General features: G+C 52.4%; 1 protein-coding gene across 2 annotated transcripts in view; it reads left to right on the forward strand.

Moving 5' to 3' along the window:
* The window catches only part of LDLRAD3 (low density lipoprotein receptor class A domain containing 3), an 88296-nt gene that overhangs the window by 16545 nt on the left and 45191 nt on the right, over positions 1–26560 (forward strand). For both annotated transcript variants that reach the window (XM_064152347.1, XM_064152355.1), the window contains exons 2-3: positions 13774–13920; positions 25327–25452. In XM_064152347.1, the coding sequence (XP_064008417.1) occupies positions 13774–13920; positions 25327–25452 (273 nt within the window). The remainder of the gene's footprint in view (positions 1–13773; positions 13921–25326; positions 25453–26560) is intronic.

A 26560-nucleotide genomic window follows, 5' to 3' on the forward strand; every position in this document is an offset into this window, starting at 1 on the left:
CAGACTTCTTCCAACTGAATAAGGTAGATAAGATTCCACTTGGGAATCTTATTGCTGAGTGGATGTTAGCCATGAGTACATTTCTTTCCCCTCTCTTATCAGCAGAATAAGCAGTGAGATGAGGCTGGTGGAGGAAGGGTTTCAGCCCTAGGAGCTGTTGTAGCCAGAGGACTGTGAACATGTCCCTGACTGTGACTGGTGTAGTTTAACTTTCCAGTCAGCTCCCAGATGAAAGATGCTTTGGTTCCTGCAGTGGGTCAAGACCAGCAGCCAGAGCTGCTGTTGCAGCCCTCAGCAGTCCTGTTTGTTAGGCAGCATTCCAGGTGTCTTTGGTGTGAGTCAGCTGCCGTGTAAGAGCTGTGCAAATCAAGTGCTTTTCATCTTCCAGAATGATGGCAGGGAGAAATTTGAACAGGAGGGCTGCAAATCCAAGATCTTCTGCAGTCACACGTGGATGAGAGTTTGATAGAAGGGTTTGATTGTGATGATAGCTTGGGACGTGAGGAACAAGCCTGAGATTGTTTCCTTTCTCATTACTCTCTTTGCCTCTGTGCCCTGTGGAGAGTGATTCCAGCTGAATTTTCAGGTGCCTGGTATGAAGTGACAGTGTGACAGTTTCAGGCTGTGCTCAGGTTGGTGGGATGCAGCAGTGCTGTCCAGGGGAGAAAAGTTGGTGCTGTATGGACCATGACTTTATCAAATCAAAGTTAGGCCTTCTTTCCTCTTTTAAAATCCAAGCTTTTAAGGCATAACTGTCAGCTACTCTGAGGCTCTTCACTCTGTGAGGGCCTTGTGCCTTTGGTTGGCACCAGTTATGGTGTAACTTGGTTTGCTGTCTCTTCAAAGTGTGGTCTGAATCTGTCCAAGAGGAGGATAATTCACCTAACTTAACATAAGGGTGCTGCAGAGAAATTCCACAGAGGCAGCAAAACCTGGAGAGATCAAATACTCTTCTGAGATGCTAAAACCAGTTCTCTTTTCTGTCCTCTGTAGATGTCTGCAGTTTGTAAGCTGACCTGTGAAGTGACTTACTGATGTCCTATGCTGTACTGGGCTGTAGTGATGTCTCACATACATGAGTCATGAAGAACCACAGAATGGTTTGGGTTGGAAGGGACCTCCAGAGGCTATGCAGTCCCAAGCCCCCTTCACTAAGCAGGGACATCCTCCACTAGAGCAGCTTCCTCACAGCTTTGTCCAGCTTCACCCTGAACACCTCCAGGCATGGGGCCTCAGCTTTCTCCCTGTTGCAGTGTCCAGCACCCTCCTGGTGCAGAACTTGTTCCTCACATCCAGTCTCAATCTGCTCTGCTCTCATTTCAAACCGTTGCCTTCGTCCTGTCCCTGCAGGCCTTTGCAAACAGTCCCTCTGCAGCCTTCTTGTAGCCCCTTTGGGTCCCAGCAGGCTGCTCTTAGGTCTGCCTCGAGCCTTCTCTTCTCCAGACTGAACACCCCCAGCTCCTTCAGGCTGTCCTCCTAGCAGAGCTGCTCCAGCCCCCTGATCATCCTTGTGGCCTCCTCTGGACCTTCTCCATCAGGTCCATGTCCTTGCTGTGTTGAGGGCTCCAGAGCAGGACACAACTCTGCTGGTGAGGTCTCAGCAGAGCAAAGTGGCAGAAGGAATTGGATTCTTTTCTAGAGTTGGGTTCTTGTCTACATACATGGGCTCTTTATTGTATTTAGAAGCATGTTGGCAGTTGCTGAGTCCAGAGGGTGTTAAATCAACAGGATTCACTTCGCTTTTAGGCCACATTAATCCAGCTTTGGGTCCTTTCTGGCTGTATTTGCTGCTGCCCCTATCAAGATGCTCAGCTGCATTTCTTGATGTCTTTTTCTTGCTTCTCATTCTGCCACCAATGCTCTGATGTTCTTCCATCAAATTGTGCCCTGAAGTGAAATTCCAAAAGTATGCATTTCTAGTTGGGGTACATCTGGAGGAGGATTAACCATCAGACACAACCTGGTCCTGGTCCAAGCAGAGCACTTCTCCTTGGGAGCAGTGCTGTGCTGCTCTGTGGTGGTCAAAGCCAAACTGGAGGCACTGGGTTGAACAGGAGGGCCAGTTCCATTTCAGGACTTGGTAGGTCTGTCTCAGAGCCTGTGAAGATGCTGAAGCTGAATCTGTCTGCACATGGGATGGTGCTGTCAGAAGCAGTGCCTTCTCCTAAGGCACGGAAATGCCCTGAGGCCTCTTCACATGCTGGTGTCTGGAGTAGAGCTGATAAATAACTAGGAGTGATTTCAGGGGAGGAATGCCACTGCCCTGTGACACAAAGCTTTGTGCTAAAGGAGACGTGTTCTGAGGACTGAGCCACAGGTTGATGTCACTGTCTGACTGCTGTTTGAAAGCCTTTGTGCTCTGTAAATAACTCTGCTTGCTGCCATGCTAAAATCTCTGCTGGCAGCTTCTCTTGGTGCACCTGAAACTGAAAGAATGCCCCAGAGTCTGCTGCTCTTAGCTTTTCACTTCTCTTTGCTAGCTATGAATAGGCAGTGGCTTGAAATGAGAGCAGAGCAAATCGAGATTGGATGTGAGGAACAAGTTCTGCACCAGGAGGGTGCTGGGACACTGCAACAGGTTTTCCAGGGAGGGAGCTGATGTCCCATGCCTAGAGGTGTTCAAGGTGAGGCTGGCCAAGGCTGTGAGCAAGCTGCTGTAGTGGAGGATGTCCCTGCTGAGTGCAGGGGGATTAGACTGGAAGACCTCTGGAGGTCCCTTTCAACCCATTCTGTGAACCTGAGCCAAACAACCATGCAGCAGCCCTGTCACTTTCTCTCCTCATCCTGCTTACTGAGACTCACAAAGGTGTTCCTGACTTGTAGCTGCACAGAAGCTAAGGTGGTGAAGAATCTGAGTGTAGAGCTGATGTGCAGACAGTAACTGGGCAGGTTTTCTCTGTAGTATCTCAAGGGGCTGAGGGGGGTGGTGCTGAGGGGACTGCCTGCTTTGTTGAGTCACATTTCTGTGGATTCTGGGGCTTGTGTGTTTGTGTTGGTGTCTTCTGCTCCTTTGGAAGAGAGCCACTGGGTCAGACAAAATGATTAGAGCAGTTACTGCTCAGTAACCTGCCACTGACAGCTGTGGGATGTGGTGTTTGTATTTCAGATTTTCATTCTGGGCTGCATTAACTTTTTATTGGAGCACACGAGGGTAAGAGCTGAGCTCTTCTGAGAGTGAGGAACATGCATCAGGGAGAATGTTTCCATCCCAGGGGCTGTTACTAACTGGTAGCTCTGCAGTCCGAGCACAGCAATGCTCTCCATGCTTCCCTTAGACCCACTGAGAGAACAAAACACTTTTGCTTTTGGAGTCCCATTCTTGCTGGAGGGGTTGAGTGAATGAGTCAGCCTGAGTTGGTCTTCTGCTAGAAGTGATCCTGGAGGGGTGAGGGCAAGCAGGAGGGGAAGGCTGTTGTTGAAGTTGACCGCTGACAGATGTGGCCATTCCAGTGAAAAGGAAGAGGTTGGGAGTCATGTGCTGGTTCCTTTAGCCATGAGTCTTCCAGGAATGGCCACTAACCAAAACTAGGGGATGACTCCACTGCCCTGTTAAGGATCCTAGAACATCACTGTCTGCGGGGCAGGAGGGGCTGAGCAGCATCTGGAGCAGCACATGCCCTTCTGGAGCCAGCTGCCTACGTCCCTAAGGGAAGGAATCAGCCTCCCTCCTCTTACTGTTGCAGTTCAGGCATGAGCTCTGCCTTCTCCAGTTAACGTCAGCTTGGCCTGCTCAGGAGGCTGCAGCAGTGTGGCAAGATGCAGGAGTTTATCTCCTCCTTCTCCCCTACCCACAGGTAATTTCTTGTTAAGTACAGCTGCTGATGGCAAGGAGTTGCAGGGATGTTCACAGAGTCCATTTGGCTGCAGAAGAACATCCAGTCCAAGCATTCTCTGGCTATGCACAGGCTGGTGCTAGCCCGTGGCCCTCAGCATGACATCTCTGCCTCTTGGAAACACCTCCAGGGATGGGGATTCAGAAAGGCTTTGAGAACCCTTTCAATCCAGGAGTTTCTTCTGATGTCCAACCTGAACTTCCTCTGGGGCAACTTGAGGCCATTTTCTCTCCTGTCACTTGTTCCTGCAGAAGAGACCAAGCCTCATATGGCTCCAACCTCTACAGCTTCCTTTCAGGGAGCTGTATCACAGAATCAACCAGGTTGGAAAAGATCTCTAGGATCATCAAGTCCACCCTATCACCTGACCCTTCTAATTAACTAAACCATGGCACTAAGTGCCTCATCCAGCCTCCTTTTAAACCCCTCCAGGGATGGGGACTCCATCGCCTCTCTGGGCAGCCCATTCCAATGCCAATCATAGAATCAAACAGGTTGAAAGAGACTTACAAGCTCATCCAGTCCAACCTATCACCCAGCCCTATCCAGTCAACCAGACCATGGCACTCTTTCTGTGAAGAACTTCTTCCTAATGTCCGGCCTAAACCTGCCCTGGCACAGCTTGAGGCTGTGTCCTCTTGTTCTGTGCCTGGGAGAAGAGCCCAACCCCACCTGGCTACAGCCTCCTTTCAGGTAGTTGTAGAGAGCAGTGAAGACTGCACAGAGCCTCCTCTTCTGCAGGCTGCACACCCCCAGCTCCCTCAGCCTCTCCTCACAGGGCTGTACTCCAGGCCTCTCCCCAGCCTTGCTGCCCTTCTCTGGACATGTTCCAGTATCTCAACATCTTTCTTAAATTGAGTGGCACAGAACTGGACACAGGACTCAAGCTGTGGCCTAACCAGTGCTGAGTACAGGGCAGAAGGACTTCTCTGTTCCTGCTGGCCACACTGTTCCTGATGCAGGCCAGGATGCCATTGGCCTTCTTGGCCACCTGGGCACACTGCTGGCTCATGTTCAGCTGCTGTCGACCAGTGCCCCAGGTCTCTCTCTGCCTGGCTGCTCTCAGCCACTCTGCCCCCAGCCTGTAGCACTGCTTGGGGCTGTTGTGGCCAAAGCACAGAACCTGGCACTTGGCCTTGTTAAAACTCCTGGCATTGGACTGTGCCCATCTCTCAGCCTCTCCAGGTCCCTCTGCAGAGCCCTCCTGCCCTCTAACAGATGGACACATGCTCCCAGCTTGGTGTCATGCATTGTAGAGAACAGTAAGGTCTCCCTCAGCCTCCTCTTCTCCACATGAAACAACCTCAGTTCCCTCAGCTCAGCTGCTCCTCCCCAGCCCTGTTCTCCAGACCCTTCACCATGCCACTCAATATTCTCTGTGGAGTGAGGGCCCCAAAACTGAACACAGGACTCAAGCTGTGGCCTCACCAGTGCTGAGTGTGGGGGCACAATCCCTGCCCTGGCCACACCATTGCTGATCCAAGCCAGGATGCTGGTGGCCTTCTTGGCCACCTGGTCACACCCTGGTTCGTCTTCATCTGGCTATTGACTAACATCCTTGGGTCTTTCTCTGCTGAGTAGTTTGCAGTTCCTCTGCCCTAAGCCTTCATGGGGTGGTTATGACTGAAGTTGGAGACCCAGCAGAGCCTGGGATCATGAAATCTCTCTTCTGTCCCAAGATCTCTTGCAGCTCTTTGGCACCACTGAGGATAATCCCTTCAGTCTTTTATTTTTGTGAATCACAGATAATTCCTTCAGACTTCTATTTTTGTGAAGCCAAAAATAAAGCTGTCCTCAGTGTGTTGTGGCAGCAATGCATCCCTCAGTTAGGAAGGATGAGATATATTTATCTCTGCTGCTTCTGCAAGGAAGGGATCTTCTTGGATGGCTCTAGTTTGGGAAAGAGTAGTGTGTCATCTCCACTTGCCCATGCTGGGGAAGGCTTCTCTCCCAGGGTGCACCCAGCTTGGTAATCTAAGTAATTACTTCCTCCTCCTCTCTGCTGTTTGCATTTGTGCTAGCTTAGAGAGTGAGGAGGGCTCCACTCTTGATGGTCCAGAGCCTGTTTCTCTTCCCCTCCGCTAACTGTGCTGAAAGCCTGCAGACTTAGGAGATGTATTTTTGGTGTGTGCTCAAGCAGCTGCTCTGGAGATGAGCAAATGTGGGGGCTTTAGTGAATTGCCCAGACCCCCAGATATAGGCTGCAGCCAGGATGGCTCTGGGATTAAAGAGAGCCAGTGCCTCGCTGGCCTGGTGCATGTGGTGGGTGCTGGGGTGATGGAAGGCATTAGCTTTAATTCAGGCTCTTGCATAGCTAGGTGCAAAATGCATAGTTAGGGTGTCTAGGAAGAAGGGAGGATAACAGGATAAGAACAGGAGATAGAGAGCAGAGCAGGGGATTTAGGAGAAGAGATTCTGTTCCTGTGATATTATTTATAGACTCACAGAATCATTCAGGCTGAGAAAGACCCCAGAGATAATCAGGATCACTAACCCTAAGCCAGATTGCTAAGCACCACAGCTAAAGGACCTTTAAACACCTCCAGGGGTGGTGACTCCACCACCTCCCTGGGCAGCCTGTTCCAGTGCTTCACCACTCCTGCAGGGGAAAGGTTTTCCTAATGTCCAGCCTAAACCTCCTCTGCTGCAGCCTGAGGCTGTTGCCTCTGGTTCTGTCACTAATGACCTGTGAGAAGAGACCAGCATCAGTCTGTGCTCTCAGGTAGCTGCAGAGGGTGATAAGGTCTGCATCAGCCTCCTCTTCCTCACACTAGCCAGTCCCAGTGCCCTCAGCTGCTCCTCATCAGGCTCCTTCTCCAGGCCCTTCACCAGCTTACTTGCTCTTCCCTGCAGCCTCTCCAGCCCCTCAGTGTCTTTCTTGTGCTGAGGTGCCCCAAGCTGAACCCAGCACTCGAGCTGTGGCCTCACCAGTGCCCAGCACAGGGAGACCATCCCTGCCCTGCTCCTGCTGGTCACACCATTGCTGATGCAGGCCAGGATGCCATTGGCTTCCTGTGCCACCTGGGCACTCTGCTGGCTCACATTAGCTGCTTGCCCCCTAGAACCTCCAGGTCACTTCTGTTGGAAAACTTTCCAGCCACTCTGCCCCAAGCCTGCAGCATTTCAGAGGCTGTTGTGGCTCAAGTGCAGGACTCAGCACTTGGCCTGGTTGAGGCACATCTCACTGACCTTGGTGCACTAAGTCACTGCAGAGGAGATCAACACTCCCACCTCACTTGGTCTTGTTGCCCCTTGTCCTATCCCCACAGGCCTTTATAAGCAAGGTGTTGAATGTATCAGATTGTATTGCTCACAGGTGGGGAAGTGAAGAAGCTGGAGTGAAACCTGAATAGTGAGCAGCTCCTGGAGTCCAGGCTGGCTTGCCTGCTGTGTCAGTGAAGAAGCTCTTTGAGCACGTGCACTGTAGTGGGGCTGTCAGTCTGCCCATACCAATGACCCTCAGAATTCCTCATGTTGCTGGAGCAATGCACTCATCAGGCAGTCTAAATGAAGACAGGGGATGATGGGGATTAAAACTGTTGAAGGGGATTTAAGTTGTCACATATCCCTGGCAGGTGTCCTTAACTTGTGACAGATGGCTTAGGTGTTGTCAGAGACAGCTTTGTTTTATTCTCTGCTGCCCAAAGCCAGCCTGAATGTGTACTGGAGAATGCTCTTCCTCTCTGCTGGCATGCACTGGAATCACAGAATTGTTTGGCTTGGAAAGGTGCTCTAACATCATCCAGTCCAACCATCAGCCCAACACCAGCACGGCCACGCGTTTCACCAGGGCTGGGGCCTGCACCTCCTCCCTGGGCAGCCTGTGCCAGTCCCTGACCACTCTCGCACTGACCTTTGCTAATCTCCACCTTGAACCTCCCCTGGTGCAACCTGAGGCTGTTTCCTCTCATTCCATCACCTGATACTAGACAGAAGAAACCAACCCCCACTGTCTCCAGCCTGCTTTCAGAGAGCTGTAGAGAGCGATGAGGTCTCCTCTCAGTCTCCTTCTCTTCAGACCAAACACCCCCAAGTTCCTCAGCTGCTCCTCACCAGCCATGTTCTCCACACCCTTTGCCAGCTTGGCTGCCCTTGTCTGGATGTACTCCAGCCCCTCAATGTCCTTGCATTGAGGGCCCCAAAACTTAACCCAGGGCTCAGTGTATGACCTTAAGATACTGAGTCCAGGGGGACAATTCCTGCCCTGTTGCTGTTCCAGGCCAGGGCTGCAGTGCTGCACAGGAAAGCAAAGCGAGCTGGGGAGCAGCATTGATGGGGATTTGAGATCTCTGCTGAACATGCAGCTGCAAACAAGGTATTGGGTGATGGCAGAGCTCTTTATTTAAGAGAGGGAAAGTAACCTATCCCCAGTGGCACAGGCCTGCCTGTTTGGTGCTGTCATGCTCTGCATCCAGGAATTCCTCTTCAGAACTAGTGCCTCGTGTTGTTTTGCAAATGAGAAGATGTCGTGAAGAGCTCAAGGGAGTTTGTTGGCACAGACTCTGGGTGGCTGCAGGATGCTGATGTCCTCTCATAACCATAAATGGTCTCTGCCTCGTGTTTCAGTGCTGTGGGTGTTAAGCCAAGTGTACTGAATTCTGCTGTGACCTTACTTACTGCATCCTCCTGTGGGCCAGGGAAGCTGCTGCATGCACTCCTTAAGCTGAAGTTTACAGGCTAAGAATAATGAGGTTCAGTAATGCAGTGTGCAGGGTCCTGTGCCTAGGTTAGGGCAATCCTGGGTCTCAAGCCAGGCTGGGGGATGAATGATATTGAGAGCAGCCCTGCAGAGAAGGACCTGGGGGTGCTGGTGGGGGAGAAGCTGAACAGGAGCCAGCAATGGGCATTGGCAGCCCAGAAGGCCAATGGCAGCTTGGGCTGCAGCCAAAGCAGTGTGGCCAGAGATGGAGAGGGGGATCCTGCCCCTCTGCTGAGACCTCACCTGCAGGGCTGTGTCCCTCTCTGGAGTCCTCAACACTTCATCCTCTCTGCAGATTGACTGGAGGTCCTGGCATCACGCTCATCAGGGTGAGGAGCACACACAGGGCCTGTCCTTCTTGATCCAGACCTCCTTGGGCAGGGTCACTGCCTGCTCTCAGTGCTTCCATGTTGTGGTGAGGAGGCAGCAATGTTACAAGGGGATCTGCTCCATGGCCTGCAGTTCTCTGGCATGCTTTCAGGGGCTTTGTGACAGAGATCCTTGGCTTGCTTTGCTCAGTGCTGCGTGGAGTGCTCAGGATGACCTCTCCTTTGTTTGATTTTCCCCAGTGAGTATTAAATATTCAGAGGCTGACATTTTTGGAAGTGTCTGCTCCAGCAGATTGACTTTCCTTGTTTAGTCCCCTTTGGAATGAAACACAAGTCCCCTTTTTTTATGCAGCCCAGATGCTCTGCTGCTTCGAGTGAGCAAAGTGTGGCAGTGGGAAGGGACCATTTCCTTCCCCTCCTCGCCTTTCTCCTGTGTTTAACTGAGCACATCCCCGTGGCTCTTCTTTGGGCTGGATTCAGCGGGGGTCAAAGAGCCTGCAGGGTAAACATGTCAGCTCCTGGGAAGCCATCTCTGCTGCTCTGAAAGGCTTGCTGGTCCTGCCAGCAGGCAGCGTTGCAGGCTGGCTGCAGAAAACCTGACATCTGTGTGGACCTTATTAGCTAAACAGGCAGGGTGAGGTAATCTGGTGCTTTCCATGGCTGTCTTGTGCATGTCCATAATGCTGCTTCTTCTCATGTGTGTGCCTGGGGCCCCCTTAGTCGTGCAGCAAGCTGCTGCTACCGAGGGGCAGCAGCATCCCATTCCTGGGTGCTGGCAGCTAAGTCAGTCACAGCCACCCCATGGAGGCTGCAGGCCTGGGGCAGAGTCGGTGGAGACTGCCCGGCAGAGAAAGACCTGGGGCTGCTGGTGAAGTGTCTGGAACAGGGCTGGGGAGGAGCAGCTGAGGGAACTGGGAGTGTTTAGTCTGGAGAAGAGGAGGCGGAGGGGAGGTCTCATTGCTCTCTACAGCTCCCTGAAGGAAGACTGGAGCCAGTGGGGGTTGATCTTCCTGATGACAAATGATAGGAGGAGAGGAGATGTCCTCAAGTTGCTCCAGGGGAGGTTCAGGTTTGACAACAGAAGAAACTTCTTCACTGGAAGGGTTCTCAAAGACTGACACAGGCTGCCCCGGGAGGCAGCTGAGTCTGGAAGTGTTTCAGAGAGGGAGATGCAGTGCTGAAGGCCGTGGGTTAGCACAGGGCTTGTCCAACCCAAGCAGCTGTGTTCTGTGTTTCTTTGGCTGCACTGAGGGTTGCTCACCTGCCATAGGGACTTGGCAAGGGGAGGAAATGCTGCTGGATTTGAAGCAGCTCCATATGTGTAATTTCTTGACAGTGTTTTATCCATCAGTGGCATTTTTGCAGATGGAGTAACTCACCTCACCGAGGTTTCTGGACATCCTGATTGTGACTCTCAGCTTGTGTCTGTACCCTGCAACTCTTCTAGGAGCTGCTGCAGGTGGAGTTTGAAGAGCAATTAATGTTGCTTTGAAATTAGGTTGTGTCAGAGTTCTGTGTTCCCTGCTGCAGCCAAGCTTCCACGGGGCTGCCAGCAGGGAACGTGATCAGCCACTGCGTTTGGTTTCCTCTTTGGTGATGAGCTGAAGGAGATGTGCTTGTCTTAGAGGAATGTTGAGGAGAGATTCATTCTATGGCAAAGGAAATCCTATAAACAAACAGCTGTCTTTATAAATAAAATTTGGGATCTGTTTGGGGTCTCAATCCAGGCTGGAGATGTGAGCTCATTAGGGCAAGGTGCAAGGTGCTGCACATAGGTCAGGGCAACTCTAGAGACCAATCCAGGCTGGGGGTGATAAGACTGAGAACAGTCCTGCAGAGGAAAAGGACTTAGGGTGCTGGTGGGGGAGTAGTTGGACATGAGCCAGCAATGAGCACTGGCAGCCCAGAAGGCCAAGGGCTGCATCCAAAGCAGCATGGCCAGAGATGGAGAGAGGGGATCCTGCCCCTTGCTCTGCAGAGACTTCACCTGCAAGGCTAAGTCCAGCTCAGCACAGGAAGGTCGTGGACCTGATGGAGAAGGTTCAGAGGAGGCCATGAAGATGATCAGGGGCTGAAGCGCTCTGCTAGGGGGACAGGCTGAGGGAGATGGGGGTGTTCAGCCTGGAAAAGAGAAGGCTTCAGGCAGACCTAAGAGCAGCCTGCTGGGACCCAAAGGGGCTACAAGAAGGCTGCAGAGGGCCTGTGTCCTGGTTTAAGCTTCCTAGGGGTCCCAAGCCTAACAGAACAGTATCTATATAGGATGCCTCCCCCTCTCCCTGCTTTGGTAGAAAAGAAGTAGAGAGTGGAAAGGTGTAAAACACCCAAAGAATAGTCTTGCTCTGATTTGGAAGTTAAAAGTAAAACGTTAACAATAAATAAAAGGTATTTAAGGTAAGGGGAGTTACAAAAAGGTATAGGGAAGGGAAACAACTGCAGAATATATACAAAACCCAATGGATGGAGGTAGACTCAGGAGGTGATTGGTCCACCACATGGCTTGCTGACAAGGTGGCAAAGCAGGAGCAACTGGAACAGGGTGGTGGAGTCAGGCAAATCAGGGCAGAGAGAGAGAAACATGAAGTTCCTCTGCTTTCATAGGGGTTCCAAACAAGATTGGGGGGGCGGCGCTAACCATTGCACGCCGGGAGGGGTTAACCCTTAGCAGACTGTTTGCAAAGGCCTGCAGGGACAGGATGAGATGAGAGCAGAGCAGATTGAGATTGGATGTGAGGAACAAGTTCTGCACCAGGAGGGTGCTGGAACACTGCCACAGGCTGCCCAGGGAGGTGGTTGATGCCCCATATGTGGAGGTGGTCTAGGTGAGGCTGGCCAAGACTGTGAGCAAGCTGCTGTAGTGGAGGATGTCCCTGCTGAGTGCAGAGGCTTTGACTGGATGGCCTTTGGAGGTCCCTTCCATCCCAACCCAGTCTGTGATTGCTGGAATGTTGCTTCTGTTCAGCAGGGTAGAAGTGGAGCCTTTAAGGGAGTTGTTCAAAGCAGCAGAGGCTTGGTGGCTGCTGAGGGGCTGGGGTGGGTTGTTTCTTGGCTTGTGATGTTTTTGTTTCTGGAGCTCTCAAATTTGCTGACATGATTTGTCTTGGTCAATTTTAGAAAAGTATTTTTTCTTCCAGAAATGTGCAGGCCATGGCCAAAGCTCTTCACCCAAGGTGGCAGCAGCAGGTGTGACAGGAGCTGAGTCGTGGCTGTTCTGCACAGGAGATGGTGCAGTGCTTGAAGTACTTCCCCTGAGGATGGCTCCTCAGAAACACAGGAATGCTGCGGGGGAAGCAGAGAGTTGTGGAGATTGTGCAGGTAGCTGTGAGGTCTGGTGGCAGTTTTTATCTGGCAACTTGCCCAAATCTACAACAGGTCTGACTTTGGTGCTGACAACAGCATTTCTCCTTCTGGCTGGGTGCAGCTGGCATGTGGAAGTGGAGCAGTTTGAATCAGAGATGAAGGTGTGAGTTGGAGAAGTTATCTCAGAGGAATAGCGATCTGAGAATGGTGCCTTTGTGCTGCTGCTGCCTAAAGGGGTGCTTAGGTACTGAGAGAGCAAAGGCCTTGGTAACTCCTCCTTGTCCTGTCAAACTCAGAATTAACTCCTTTTGACACCAGAGCTTTAGTCTAGGCCAGGACATTTGTGTCACATCTGAGAACCTGTCAGTTCTCTCTAAGAGCAGGAACAGCAGCTCCCAGAAAAGCTTCCAATGCTGCCTTGCTGACCTGAAAGCTGCTTTTTGGGGCAAGTGTAGAGAAAGGAGTCAGGACCTGCTGCTTTCTAGCAAAGCTGAGAAGATGACACTGGCTGTGCCCTGCCATGGCAGTGGATGCCCAGGGACCTCATCTCCTTCACCCTGGCCTGATGCTGCCCTTGTGCAACCCTGATGGAGCTTCTCTCCAGCTGCAGGCAGAGGTGCTGCTGGCATACTGGGAGTTGTTTGCTAACAGGAGATTGTGTAATGCTGGCAGCTTCACCCTCTAGAGCTGCTGGAGAGAGGTGACTTGGGTTTGGGGATCACTTACCAGCTACAGGTCTGAATGTGCTCAGTCACTGGCTTCAGAAAAGAGAGCACAGCCAACCAAACCCAAACACCTGCTGGTGGAACATAGCACAATGTACTGATGTGAGTTGGAAGAGACCTCCAAAGGGCACCCAGTCCAACCCTCTACACTCAACAGGGACATCCTCCACTGCAGCTGCTTACTCACAGCCTTGGCCAGCCTCATCTTAAACACCTCCAGGCATGGGGCCTCAACCACCTCCCTGGGCAACCTGTTGCAGGGTTCCAGCACCCTCCTGGTGCAGAACTTGTTCCTCACATCCAATCTCAATCTGCTCTGCTCTCATCTCAAACCATTGCCCTCACCTTGTCCCTGTAGGCCTTCACAAACAGTCCCTCAGCAGCCTTCTTGTAGCCTCCTTCAGGTCCTGGCAGGCTGCTCTTAGGTCTGCCTGGAGCCTTCTCTCCTGCAGGCTGAAGAGAAGGCTCCAGGCATACCTTCAGCTCCAGGCAGACTCCCAGGTCCTTCACCCTGTCCTCCTAGAAGAGCTGCTCCAGCCCTCCTGATCATCTTCACGACCTTCCTTTGCTCCCTTTCCATCAGGTCCATGTCCTTGCTGTGTTGAGGGCTCCATAGGTGGCCACATCCCTGCAGGTGAGGTCTCAGCAGAGGGGCAGGATCCAATCTCTCCCCTGAATGGGAAAGAAGTAAAAGAATGCCTCAGGAAAGCTGAAGTGCTGCCAGGCCCCGTGCTTGGCACACTGGCAGCCTGCTGACAAAGCAACCTGGCTCAGCGCTCCTTTGTCTCGTCTCCATCTCGCCGCTGGCCACCAGCTTGCTCAGTGGCTGCTGGTGCTGCCCTTTCCTGCGATCCCCTGTCAACTTCCCTCTCCATTTCTGTCTGTCACAGAGAGCCAGCTGCTGCCTGGGAACAACTTCACAAACGAATGCAACATTCCTGGGAACTTCATGTGCAGCAATGGGCGCTGCATCCCGGGTGCCTGGCAGTGTGATGGGCTGCCCGACTGCTTCGACGACAGCGACGAGAGAGAGTGCCGTAAGTCATCACTGCCACCTCCCGCACGGGCCGGGGGCAGCTTGGGCCACCAGGGCCGCTGCTGCCTCCTGTCATGAGTTCTGGGTAAGGAGCAGAGCTGTTGCCAGCTGCTTAATTCAGCCGTTGGTAGAAACCCTTTAACGTTCCCCTGACTGGCCAGTTTTAATGGAGCACCTGGGAACAGGTGTCCAGAGCCATGTGCAGGGCCGGAAGAGTGATTGGGGGCTGGCAGCCCTGCCCTGTGAGGAGAGGCTGAGACAGCTGGGCTTGTTCAGCCTGGGGAAGAGAAGGCTCAGGGCAGACCTTACTGGCATGGGCCAGGACATAAATGGTGGCTACCAGGAGGATGGAGACAGCCTTATTCCAAGGAGACCTTTGGCAAAGACAAGGGGTGATGGGGACAAGTTACTGCTGGGCAGGTTCCCATGGGACTGCAGAAGAAAATACTTCCCCATGAGCACAGCTGGACACTGGAATCATCTCCCTTGAGAAGCAGTGGAGTTTCCTCCACTGGACAGTTTGAAACTCAGCTTGAACAGGGTGCTGGGCCAGCTCAGTTCAGCTGCACTACCACCTAGAAAAATGATCCTTGGGGGTCCCTTCCAGTGTGGCACTCTGTGGTTCTACTGTTAAGCAATGAGTATTTTACAGTCTGTGTCAGCAAAAGGCAGCTTTAACTGAGCAGGGTATAGTTCTTAAAAGGAGTGAGGAGAGATGAAGGCACCCTCAGCAGGGTGACACCAAGCTAAGTAGTGGTGTTGTTAAGTCTGAAGGACAGTATCCGTGCAGAAGGAACTGTCTGGGCTGGAGAGGTGGGCTGAGGAGAATCTGGTTCTGTGCCTCTGGCTGTCTGCAGTCTTCCTCTCTTGGATTGCCTTCTGTTGAATGTGGATGTCCTGCAGCGTCTGATCAGTCCTGTGGCTGTCACTCCCACTTCAGTCAGAGGAGCTTACAGCTCGTGGCCTGCTTTTTGCTTTCTGTGGGCAGTGAATGAGAAGTGCTGCTCTGGGGGTGAGGAGGAAATAAGATGCCAAACAGATTACCTGCTGCTTGTCCGTTCAAGTCTTGCCTTTTCCCCTCTTTATTTTGTCCCTTTCCTATCTGCTCTTTGCAAGCCCATCTCATTTAACCATCTCCCTTTGCTTGAGGGCTTTCCCTTCCTCTCCCAAGCTTGCAGCATCCGTACCATCTGTCACTGAGCTGCTCCCTCGGTGCTCTGGCCTGTGAGCACCTCGGCACTCCACCCTGGGTGCTGCTCAGTGCACTGAAGTTTCTCCTGCTCATGCCTGCTGGCTTGGCAATGCGATGGCAGAGGAGCTCTACCCGATTTTATCTGAAGAGGAAGGTTGATGGAGGGAAGAAGCTAACCCAGTGACTTCTGCTTGCTGTAATAAGAACTGTTTCTTCTCAGAACATCCCTTGGGTTTTCCTCCAAGCCAGTAAGTGAACCTGAAGGAAAAAATGCCCATAGCAGTGCTTCTGGCTTGTATTTGCAGCTCTCTCTAGCTTGAGTAATCTGCTGTTGTCATTGACTCTCCCAGCATGGAGAAGCCTTCTGTAGTTGAGTCCTGCTGGCTCTGCTGGCTCTCACCTGCCGGATTGCGCAGCAGCCTGTGTAGCCCAGTGCCTGTCAGGCAGGCTGCTTCTGCGTGTGAGTGGCCTTTGAACTCCTAGCACTGGTCTTTAGCAGGTGGTTTGTGATGCTGTGGTGCCGGGGGACAGGATTTAGCATCAGACTTAGTAGATTTAGGGCTGGGCTTAAAGGTCTTGTCCAACCTAAAACCACTCTGTGATTCTAATGGATTACATATTTACCATGAGGACTTTCTGAGGCCTCTGAATCCAGCTCTGGTTGTACACCAGACATGCCTGAGGTCAGTGCTTGAGCTGGTCAGGGTGGGAGCTGCATGCTGTCAGCCACTCTCTTCTCTGTTGTCACATGGCCAATGTGATTCCCATACACAAGAAGGGTCGTAAGGAGGAGCCAGAAAACTACAGACCTGTGAGCCTGACCTCAGTGCCAGGCAAGGTCATGGAACAGGTCATCTTGGGTGCCATCACAAAGCACCTACAGGATAGCCAAGGGATCAGGCCCAGCCAGCATGGGTTTAGGAAGGGCAAGTCCTGCCTCACCAACCTGATCTCCTTTTATGATCAGGTTACCCGCCTGGTGAATGTGGGGCAGGCTGTGGATGGAGTCTACTTGGACTTCAGCAAAGTCTTTGACACTGTCTGCCACAAGAAGCTCCTTGCCAAGCTGGCAGCTCATGGTTTGGACAGATTCACTCTGTGCTGGATCAAGAACTGGCTGGATGGGAGAGCTCAGAGAGTGGTGGTGAATGGTGCCACATCCAGTTGGCAGCCAGTCACAAGTGGTGTTCCCCAAGGATCAGTGCTGGGCCCAGTCCTGTTCAATATCTTTATTGATGATCTGGACGAGGGCATTGAGTCCAGCATCAGTAAGTTTGCAGATGACACCAAGCTAGGAGCAGGTGTTGATCTGTTGGAAGGTAGGAGAGCCCTGCAGAGGGACCTGGACAGGCTGGATGGGTGGGCAGAGGCCAATGGGATGAGATTTAACAAGGCCAAGTGCAGGGTTCTGCACTTCGGCCACAATAACCCCAAGCAGCACTACAGGCTGGGGACTGAGTGGCTGGAGAGCAGCCAGGAGGAAAGGGACCTGGGGGTACTGATAGATAGTAAGCTGAAGCTGAGCCAGCAGTGTGCCCAGGTGGCCAAGAGAGCCAATGGCATCCTGGCCTGCATCAGGAACAGTGTGGCCAGTAGGACAAGGGAGGTTATTCTGCCCCTGTGCTCAGCACTGCTCAGGCCACACCTTGAGTGCTGTGTCCAGTTCCGGGCCCCTCAATTCAAGAAAGATGTTGAGGTGCTGGAACATGTCCAGAGAAGGGCAACGAAGCTGGTGAGGGGCCTGGAGCACAAATCCTATGAGGAGAGGCTGAGGGAGCTGGGCCTGTTTAGCCTGGAGAAGAGGAGGCTCAGGGGTGATCTTATTACTGTCTACAACTACCTGAAGGGGCATTGTAGCCAGGTGGGGGTTGGGCTCTTCTCCCAGGCAACCAGCAATAGAACAAGGGGACACAGTCTCAAGTTGTGCCAGGGTAGGTATAGGCTGGATGTTAGGAAGAAGTTCTTCACAGAGAGAGTGATTTCCCATTGGAATGGGCTGCCCAGGGAGGTGGTGGAGGCACCGTCCCTGGGGGTCTTCAAGCAAAGCCTGGATGAGGCACTTAGTGCCATGGTCTGGTTGACTGGATAGGGCTGGGTGATAGGTTGGGCTCGATGATCTTGGAGGTCTCTTCCAACCTGGTTGATTCTATGATTCTATGGGAGAGATCCAAAGTGGTACAAAATAGGAGAGTCTGAATGGAAAGAGCCCAGAAATGTGTGCTTGCATGTTCAAAGCCACCGAGGTAATGGCTTGCCTTTGGTGCTGACCTCTAATACCTACCTGCCAAGGTAGTCCTTGGGGCCAAGACCCATGTCTGCAGGACCCTTCTGTCAGGGTGCTCTCCTCGAGACTGAAGAGTACACTGGTGGTGTTCTTAGCTAAGCTCAGTGTTCACTCTGTCATCTTTGCTTGCTCTTTTCTTTGCTCTTTCTATTAGAAAGAGCATCTTTCTATTAGATTACTCCAGAAGGAGCAGTGTGAGGGCTGAAGATGGCTTTTGTCAGCTAATGAGCCACAGCCAGTAGGGAGATGGCATGTTGCTGCCTTTGTCAGGTAATGAGCAGCAGATGGAGCAGATTGAGAGCATGGCACATCATCCCTGCTAAGTGCCTGGCGTGACAGCAGCCAGAAGCAGAGATACCAAATACTCAGAGCTCTGCATTGCCCTTTCTGGTTTGTCTGAGAGCTGTTTCTTCCACGCCACGCTTGTGTGTCCAGCTATGAGCACCTGATGGCACCCAGCAAAGCAGCTGTGCCCATCTAAAGCTGAGGGCTAGGAAAAATCCCATGCAAGGATGGCCTTGGGGTGCTGTGTTTTTCTTTTAAGATCTTCTGCCTCTCACGTGTTCGTGTTCCCACCTGAGCTGCTGTTGCTCATTCAAGAAAAACAAGAAGGTAAAGCTGTTTTTTGAGTCAGTGCCAAGTGCTGTGTGATTGCAGAGTGTAGAGCTGAGCAAGGGGGCATCAGCTCCATCTGCAGTAATGTGCTGCCAACCTCCTGCTGCACCGGCTAGTACGGGCTGGCCTCTGCAGGAACAGCTGGGACTCAGGCAGTGGAAAGATCATTTCATCATCTTCTCCCTACTATCACTGGGTTCAAGAAGAAGAAGACAGCCACCCAAGTTCAAGAGAAACTCCCTTGGTGGTTCAACATAGACTCTATAATCACAGAAAGCTTTGGGTTGGAAGGGACCTCCAAAGGGCATCCTGTCCAACCCCCCTGCACTCAGCAGGGACATCCTCTACTACAGCAGCTTGCTCACAGCCTTGTCCAGCCTCACCTTGAACAGCTTCAGGCATGGGGCCTCAACCACCTCCCTGGACAGCCTGTTGTAGCCTCGCAGCAGCCTCCTGGTGCAGAACTTGTTCCTCGTCCAATCTCAATCTGCTCTGCTCTCATTGCAAACTATTGCACTTGTCCTGTCCCTGCAGGCCTTTGCCAACAGTCTCTCTGCAGCCTTCTTGTAGCTCCTTGAGGTCCTGGCAGGCTGCTCTCGGGTCTGCCTGGAGCCTTCTCTCCTCCAGGGTGAACACCCCCAGCTCCCTCAGCCTATCCTCCTAGCAGAGCTGCTCCAGCCCCTGATCATCTTTGTGGCCTCTTCTGGAGCCTCTCCATCAGGTCCATGTCCTTCCCGTGTTGAGGGCTCTAGAGCTGGATACAGCCCTGCAGGTGAGGTCCTGGCAGAGCAGAGGAGCAGGATCCCCTCTCTGCATCTCTGCCATGCTGCTTTGGATGCAATCCGGGCTTCCATTTGCCTTCTGGGTTGCCAGTGCACGTTTGCTGGCTCCTGTCCAGCTTCTCTTCCACCAGCACCCCAAGTCCTTTTCTGTGGGGCTATTTTCGATCTTATCATCGCGTTGTTCCCTGTCCCAGTTCAGAACTACCCACCCGAATGTTTCCTGCTCCCTCTGGTGTTCACTTGCAGCAGTTTTTACTCCGTGCTCTCGGGGGTGGAGGATTTGTGGGAGAGCCTGTGGGAAATCTCGTTTCTGTAAGAAGCACTTAGATGGAGTTGTGGCTGAGATTTAAAGAGGCTGTTCAGAAGCTGCTAAATGAAACCCACACTCTGCAATTAGCAGCCTGACTTTCCTCAATGACCTGAAGAATCTTTTCCTGTGCTGTAAAACCTTTCATCTGAGAAACTGAAACTCTTGCAGAACAAAGGTAGGCTGGTTAGGTTTTCATTTGCAGACTGATGCTTCAGGTGCATTCAGGCTGATTTAATTACATCCAGCTTCCTCAGAAGAGATGACTTTGGAACAACTGTGTGTATTAAAAGCTCCCAAACCCACTGAAAGTTGTTGCAGTTGATCTGCCATGGGAGAAGCTCTTGTGAGTGAGAGCTGTGCAATGCCCTACAGCCTGCATGAGGAAGGAGGATTACACTGAGGACTGCACCACCTTCAAACTAATGTCACATGCTTGAAAACCTCGGATGAGGACTTGCAGACTACCTTGTCCTGCCCTCTCTGATGTGAGGCAGATTTCAGAAGGCAGCCTTTAGATTTGCTGCTGTTCACTGCTTCGGGAAAAAAACAACTGTCCTGGAGTTTGCCCCCGTGCAGGAGCTGAGCCTGCTACACAGGAAGCTCAGGAGCTGCAAGTGCAGTAAGAGACCTTTTGGAACCATATTTCCCCCTTGGTAAGTCCCTCGGTTAAAATGGACAGGATTGACTGATAAATCACAAATGCTAGGGGCTGGAGGGGACCTCAGTCCAACCCCCCTGCTAAGGAAGGGTTACCCAGAGCAGGCTGCAGAGGAACATGTCCAGGTTTGGATAGTCTCCAGAGAAGGAGACTCTACAGAGGAACATGTCCAGGTTTGGATAGTCTCCAGAGAAGGAGACTCTACAGAGGAACATGTCCAGGTTTGGATAGTCTCCAGAGAAGGAGACTCTACAGAGGAACATGTCCAGGTTTGGATAGTCTCCAGAGAAGGAGACTCTACAGAGGAACATGTCCAGGTTTGGATAGTCTCCAGAGAAGGAGACTCTACAGCCTCTCTGGGCACCTCACTCCAGGGCTTTAGCACCCTCAAAGATCTTCCTCATGTTTAAGTGAAACTTCCTGGATTCCAGTTTGTGTCCACTGCTCTTTGTCCTGTTACTGCACAGCACTGAGAAGAGCCTGGCCCCATCCTCTTGCTCCCCACAGGCCCTTTAGCTCTTGCTGAGCACTGATCAGATCTCCTGGGAGGGGGCTGCTCTTCTCCAGGCTGAAGAGCCCCAGGGCCATCAACCTTTGAAGAATCCTCCAGGCATATCTGCAGCCTCCACTGGATTCTCTTCAGTAGTTCCCTGTCCCTCTTGAACTGGGGAGCCCAGAACTTAACTCCGTTCTGTTGCAGCCTCACCAGGGCAGAGTAGAGGGGGAGGAGATCCTCCTCTGACCTGCTGCTCACACTCTTCTCTGTGCATCCCAGAAACCATTGACCTTTCTGTTTGTGAGGGCACCTTGCTGCCTCTTGGGGAGCTTGTCTGCAAGCAATCTGACGTCTTTCTCCCCAGAACTGCTCTCCAGTACTGCCCTTTGCTGTCTACCCAACTCATTCTGGTCACAGCCTGAACTGAGGTGTTTGCCCCTACCTTTTCTTGTGTTCTGATGAAAGTGCAGCCCAGTCTCTGCCTTCCACACCCCTGAGAATAAGTAACCAGATCTGGTAGCCACTTAGAGAGGCAGAGAAAAGTCCTGCAGAGACAATGAGCTGCACAGCCTCTCCTTGCTGTTTAGTGACTGTGCAGCTATTGCAGCTGACCGTGCCCTGCTTGGGCAGATTCCATCTCATGAGCAGCTTTCCTGTCCAGGAGCAAACAGCATGGCTCTGGCTGCTGCTCTTTTACCCAAGGAGCTCCAGACTCCAGAAGCAGAGCTGCACGCCCTGAGGCATTTCTCATGCAATGTTTCAGTAAGATGTGGCTGCCCTGTTCAGAAGGGATTGTCTTGACCAGCTGAGATCTCCTAGAAAGACAGAAGTTGACCAAATCCCACTGGTTTGAAAGGAGATTGAGCAAGTTGAGTTTGAATGTGAGGAACAAGTTCTGCACTAGGTGGGTGCTGGAACTCTGCAACAGGTTGCCCAGAGAGGTGATTGAGGCCCCATGCCTAGAGGTGTTCAAGGTGAGGCTGGCCAAGGCTGTGAGCAGCCACCTCTAGTGGAAGGTGTTCCTGCTGAGTGCAGGGGGTTTGAGTGGCTGCCCTTTGGAGGTCCCTTCCAACCCATTCTCTGGTGGTGGTGTACATATGTGTTGGGCATGAGGGTGCTGAAGCCCTGCAGCAAGTGGCCAGCCCCTGGACTTCCAGAGTACTGCCTGAGCAGCTTGCAGAAGGGGAAGGTGTGGTTTTGCTCTGGAAAAAGCACTTGTGCTTTCCAGAGGAGCTTGGTGAGTGATGACTAAACAAGACTCGCTTGAAGAGCTGGGAAGGCTTTGCCAGAGGGCAGGGAGGATGATGTCGGATTGAAAATACAGCAGAATTCCCCAGTGGAGTTCTGTGGAGTCAAGGGGATGTGCCTTGGACTAAGCCATTCCTGCGTTCTCGTTTTCAGCACATTCATGCTCACCACGTGAGAAATGCATTTGTCTGGAATTTGATCTTGGAAAACAGACTCCTGCCTGGGAGTCAGGCCTGGCTCTGGTGGAAAGCCAGAAGTGTGACCAGTGAATCACTGTGGCCTTGGAAATGCACTTTGGTCTTTCTGAGTGTCACTGGGAGTTTGAGCTGGAGTGGGGTCATGCGTAAATCATGGCTGACCCAAGCAGGGAGAGCTGCAGTTGGCTTTTCTTTAGTTTTCCTGGGCAGGCTGAGGCAGCTGGGGGTGTTCAGCCTGGAGGAGAGAAGGCTCCAGGCAGACCTAAGAGCAGCCTGCCAGGGCCTGAAGGGGCTACAAGAAGGCTACAGAGGGACTGTATGCAAAGGCCTGCAGGGACAGAATGAGGGCAGTGGTTTGAGATGAGAGCAGAGCAGACTGAGACTGGATGTGAGGAACAAGTTCTGCACCAGGAGGGTGCTGGAACCCTGCAACAGGTTCCCCAGGGAGGTGGTTGAGGCCCCATGCCTGTAGTTGTTTAAGATGAGGCTGGCCAAGGCTGTGAGCAAGCTGCTGTAGTGGAGGATGTCGCTGCTGGGTGCAGAGGGGTTGGTCTGGATGCCCTTTGGAGATCACTTCCAACCCTTTCTGTGGTTCTACAAAGGCAGCTGGGAGGTGAGGTGAAGTTGTCTGGTCTCTTGTTCAGTGCTGGCCTGTGGTTACCAGCTTGTGTCCTTTTATGAGGAGTTAATCCAAACCAGAATCTTCTTCCCTGGCAACTCTTCCAGCAGGAGGAGGAGGAAATAGGAGAAGGTGTAGGGAGAAACTGGTACAAGCAGAGCCAGAAGTTGCACATCTTTATGGTGAGGTGACCATCCTGCAGCAGGCTGCCCAGAGAGACTGTGGAGTCTTCTTCTCTGGGGACACTCAACCCCCCCCAGATGTGTTCCTGTGTGATCTGCTCTAGCTGCTCCTGCTCTGGCAGGGGGGTTGGACTGGACGATTTCTTGTGGTCCCTTCCAATCCCTAACACCCTATGAGGCTGTGAAGTGCTGACAGGCCCTGCCTGTTTCCGTGATGGTCTGAAGTGTTCTGCTGCCTTTGTTTGAGCCCTGACTGTAAGGCACTGCCTCAGACCTTGTGGCTGTTGGTTTAGCGGAGATGAACCTGCACACAGATGTTGCTCTTTGAAGTTTTCTTCAGGGTGGCTGTCTTGGCTGAGGGCTTCACCTTGCTGGTAGTGTTCAGCTGCTTCAGTGTAATTTATCAGCTGCTTGTCTTCAGAGTAAGGGTTCCCTTCTTTCCCCTACATGGACTTTGGGTGCTCTTCAGAAGAAGTGGTGTCTGGGCATGTGAAGCTCTGTGGTACATCCTGTGTCACACCTCAGAGCTCTAATCGTGGTGTAAGGAATGAAAACATACTGAGGTGCTAGAATGAGTCCAGAGAAGGGCAACAAGGCTGGGGAGGTGCCTGGAACACAAATCCTGTGAGGAGAGGCTGAGGGAGCTGGGGGTGTGCAGCCTGCAGAAGAGGAGGCTGAGGGCAGAGCTCATTGCTGTCTACAACTACCTGAAGGGAGGCTGTAGCCAGGTGGGGTTGGGCTCTTCTGCCAGGCAACCAGCAACAGAACAAGGGGACACAGTCTCAAGATGTACCAGGGGAGGTCTAGGCTGGATGTTAGGAGGAAGTTGTTGTCAGAGAGAGTGATTGGCATTGGAATGGGCTGCCCAGGGAGGTGGTGGAGTCTCTGTGCCTGGAGGTGTTGAAGCCAAGCCTGGCTGAGGCACTTAGTGCCATGGTCTGGTTGATTGGACAGGGCTGGGTGCTAGGTTGGACTGGATGATGTTGGAGGTCAACCTGGTTGATTCTGTGGAAGAGAGGTGCCAAGGGAGTCTGCTTCTGGAGGACATTCAATCGAGTGCTGTAGTTCCAAACAGTTCACAGGCATCCTGCTGAGGGGTGGAAGAGGACTTTGCTACAGCTGCACTTAGTGTGTAACCCTGTGTGCTGGTTTGAGGCTAAATGGTGTATTTTGATGACAGAAATTAGATCATTGCTTGTGAAAAGAAAATAATCATAGAAGCAATCAGGGTTGGAAGGGACCACAAGGATCATCTAGTTCCACCCCCCGTGCCATGGGCAGGGACACCAACTCTCCCAGCCTGTCCCCACAGGGGAGGTTCTCCAGAACTCTGATCATTTTGGTGGCCTCCTCTGGATCCTCTCCAGCAGCTCCAGGTCCTCCTTGTGCTGGGGCCCCAGAACTGGAGGCAGTGCTGCAGGTGGGGTCTCAGCAGAGCAGAGGGGCAGAATCCCCTCCCTCTGCTGCTGCTCTCCCTGCTCTGGCTGCAGCCAGCACACAGCTGGCTCTGGGCTGCCAGTGACCAGTGCTGGCTCCTGGAGAGTTTGTCATCATCTGACAGCCCCAAGGCCTTCTCCTCCAGGCTGCTCTCAGCCACTCCCAAGTTTGCCTCCAGATCCCAAGTTCTCTAAACTTACTGGTGTTCATTATCTCTGTATTTGGCTCTTAACTGTCTGGCTTCTCTGGGCAAGGAGGAAGCATTGGGGTGTGCAGAATCTTAACCTTTGCTGCCTTTTAGTGTGTGTGGCCTCAGCATGACATAGAGCTACAGGTTGAGGGTGAGCTATGATGTCTCCAGCTACACCTTTGCCTCTGAGAGTTGTCTGCTGCTCCAGGGCTTGCTTAGGTGTCTGCCTCCTGGACTTCTGCCTGGGGCAGTGGTGTTTGGAAAGTCTTCTGTGCCAAGAAGGGACAGTCACTCTCATGTTTCATGGAGTATGACCCTCTGGTTTAATGTTTTTCCTCCACCGCTTGTAAGTTGGTCAAATTCAGGTGGACCTGTGAGGGACAGTTAAAAGGAATTGCTTGTCAAGTGTACAGACAAGTTCCTAGTGTGTGGAAGACAACTTCTTATCCCAGCTCTTATGTGAGCCTACTTGGGGGGCAGCCCTGCTTGACCTGCTGCTCACAAACAGAGAGGGGCTGGTTGGGGATGTGGTGGTTGGAGGCTGCCTGGGGTCCAGTGACCACGAGATTATAGAGTGTTCAGTATATGGAGAAACCAGGAGGGGCAGCAACAGAACCTCCACACTGGACTGCCCAAGGGCAGACTGCAGCCTATTTAAGGAACTAACTCAGACAATTCCTTGGGAAACAGCCCTTGAAAACAAAGGGGCCCAGGAAGGTTGGACCTGCTTCAAGAGAGAACTCCTGCAGGCACAGGAGCAGCTGTGCCACTGTACCAGAAGACAATCTGACGAGTCACTGTGCCTGGAGGTGTTCAAGCAAAGCCTGGCTGGGGCACTTAGTGCCATGGTCTGGTTGACTGGCTAGGGCTGGGTGCTAGGTTGGACTGGATGAGCTTGGAGGTCTCTTCCAACCTGGTTGATTCTGTGATTCTATGACTTGTATGCCAAAGCACTGAGCAATTTCATTCCATTTTGAGAGGTGATCTGACTCGTTTGGAGTTCAAATGTTTCAGTCGCTCTGGAAATCCTACAAAATAGGGAAAACTGTAGCCCAGGCAAGCAAAAGCTCACAGAAAGCTGAAAGCAGGAGCTTGAAAGGCCCCCACCGTTGGTGCCACCAGCCTGTCCTGCTAGAGAAGCATCTCTGACGTTGGCTTCTCTCATGTTTGCCCTCTTCTGTTTTCCTCTCCTCCCAGCAAAGGCCAAGTCCAGGTGTGGTGCCACGTTCTTCCCCTGCGCCAGCGGCATCCACTGCATCATCGGCCGCTTCCGCTGCAACGGCTTCGAGGACTGTCCCGACGGCAGCGACGAGGAGAACTGCAGTGAGTGCCTGCTGCGCCCCTGGCGGCCTTGCTCTGGGCTGCCGCTGCCCTTGGCTCCTTAGCCTTTAGTCTGCCGGCCACATCCCCTCCCCTTGGGTCACTGCCCAGCTGACCTCTGTACTTCTCAGCCTGAGGGGGAGGCTGCTGGGGTTGCTGAGGTGCAGCTTAGCCTCGCTCTCTGCGTAATGCCTGTTAGGTGCTTTAAGCCCCTTTGCAACTCTGAGAGGAGATTGAGGCTGCATGGGTGCCTTGCACAGCTTCTTTGTTGTCAAACCTCCACCCCCCTGAAAGGAGGTCATACTGAGGTGGGTGTTGGTCTCTTCTCCCAGGTAACAAGTGATAGGTTGAGGCTGGATATTAGAAGAGATTTTGCTGCAAGAGTTGTGAGGCACTGGAACAGGCTGCCCAGGCAGCTGGCAGAGTCAGCATCCCTGGAGGTGTTCCAGAAACATGTAAAGGTCACACGTTGGGCTGTGGCTTAGTGGGCAGGGTGGTGTTGGGTCACTGGCTGGACTTGATCTTCAAGGTCTCTTCTGACCTTTAACAACTCTATGAAATGTTTATCTCACATGGGGCAAATATTAAATATTACTTTAAAGAGTTTAGGTTTTATGGCCTGTTCCTTGTCACTGAAGAATATGATTGGAGCCCTCAAGAGGGAGGACAAGGACCTGCTGGGGAGGTTCCAAAGGAGGCCACAGAGATGATCAGGGGGCTGGAGCAGCTCTGCTAGCAGGGCAAGCTGAGGGAGCTGGGGGTGTTCAGCCTGGAGAAGAGGAGGCTGGCAAGGATGTCTCCCACAGTAGGCAAAGGTCATCTTCCATCCAGCAGCACTGCTGCCCTCAGCAGCAGCTGGTCAAAGCATGGTGCTGGAGGCAGAAGCTTGCAGCAAATCCTTGCTCATTCTCTTGGAGCAGGCTGAATTTTTCCTTTTAGTGACATTCTAAAGGTCAAGAAAACAACAGCTTTCAGATATAACAGAAGGGTGATCTTTACAGTAATCTATCTCCAGCTGCTTCTGGGAGGACTTCTTTGCTTGTTGGTATGCTTTTGCCTGCAGCATCCTGCCCTAGATCAGCAGTAGTGCGGCCAGCAGGGGCAGGGCAGT

The sequence above is a fragment of the Pogoniulus pusillus genome, chromosome 1 (assembly GCF_015220805.1).
Source record: "Pogoniulus pusillus isolate bPogPus1 chromosome 1, bPogPus1.pri, whole genome shotgun sequence".
Classification (NCBI taxonomy): domain Eukaryota; kingdom Metazoa; phylum Chordata; class Aves; order Piciformes; family Lybiidae; genus Pogoniulus; species Pogoniulus pusillus.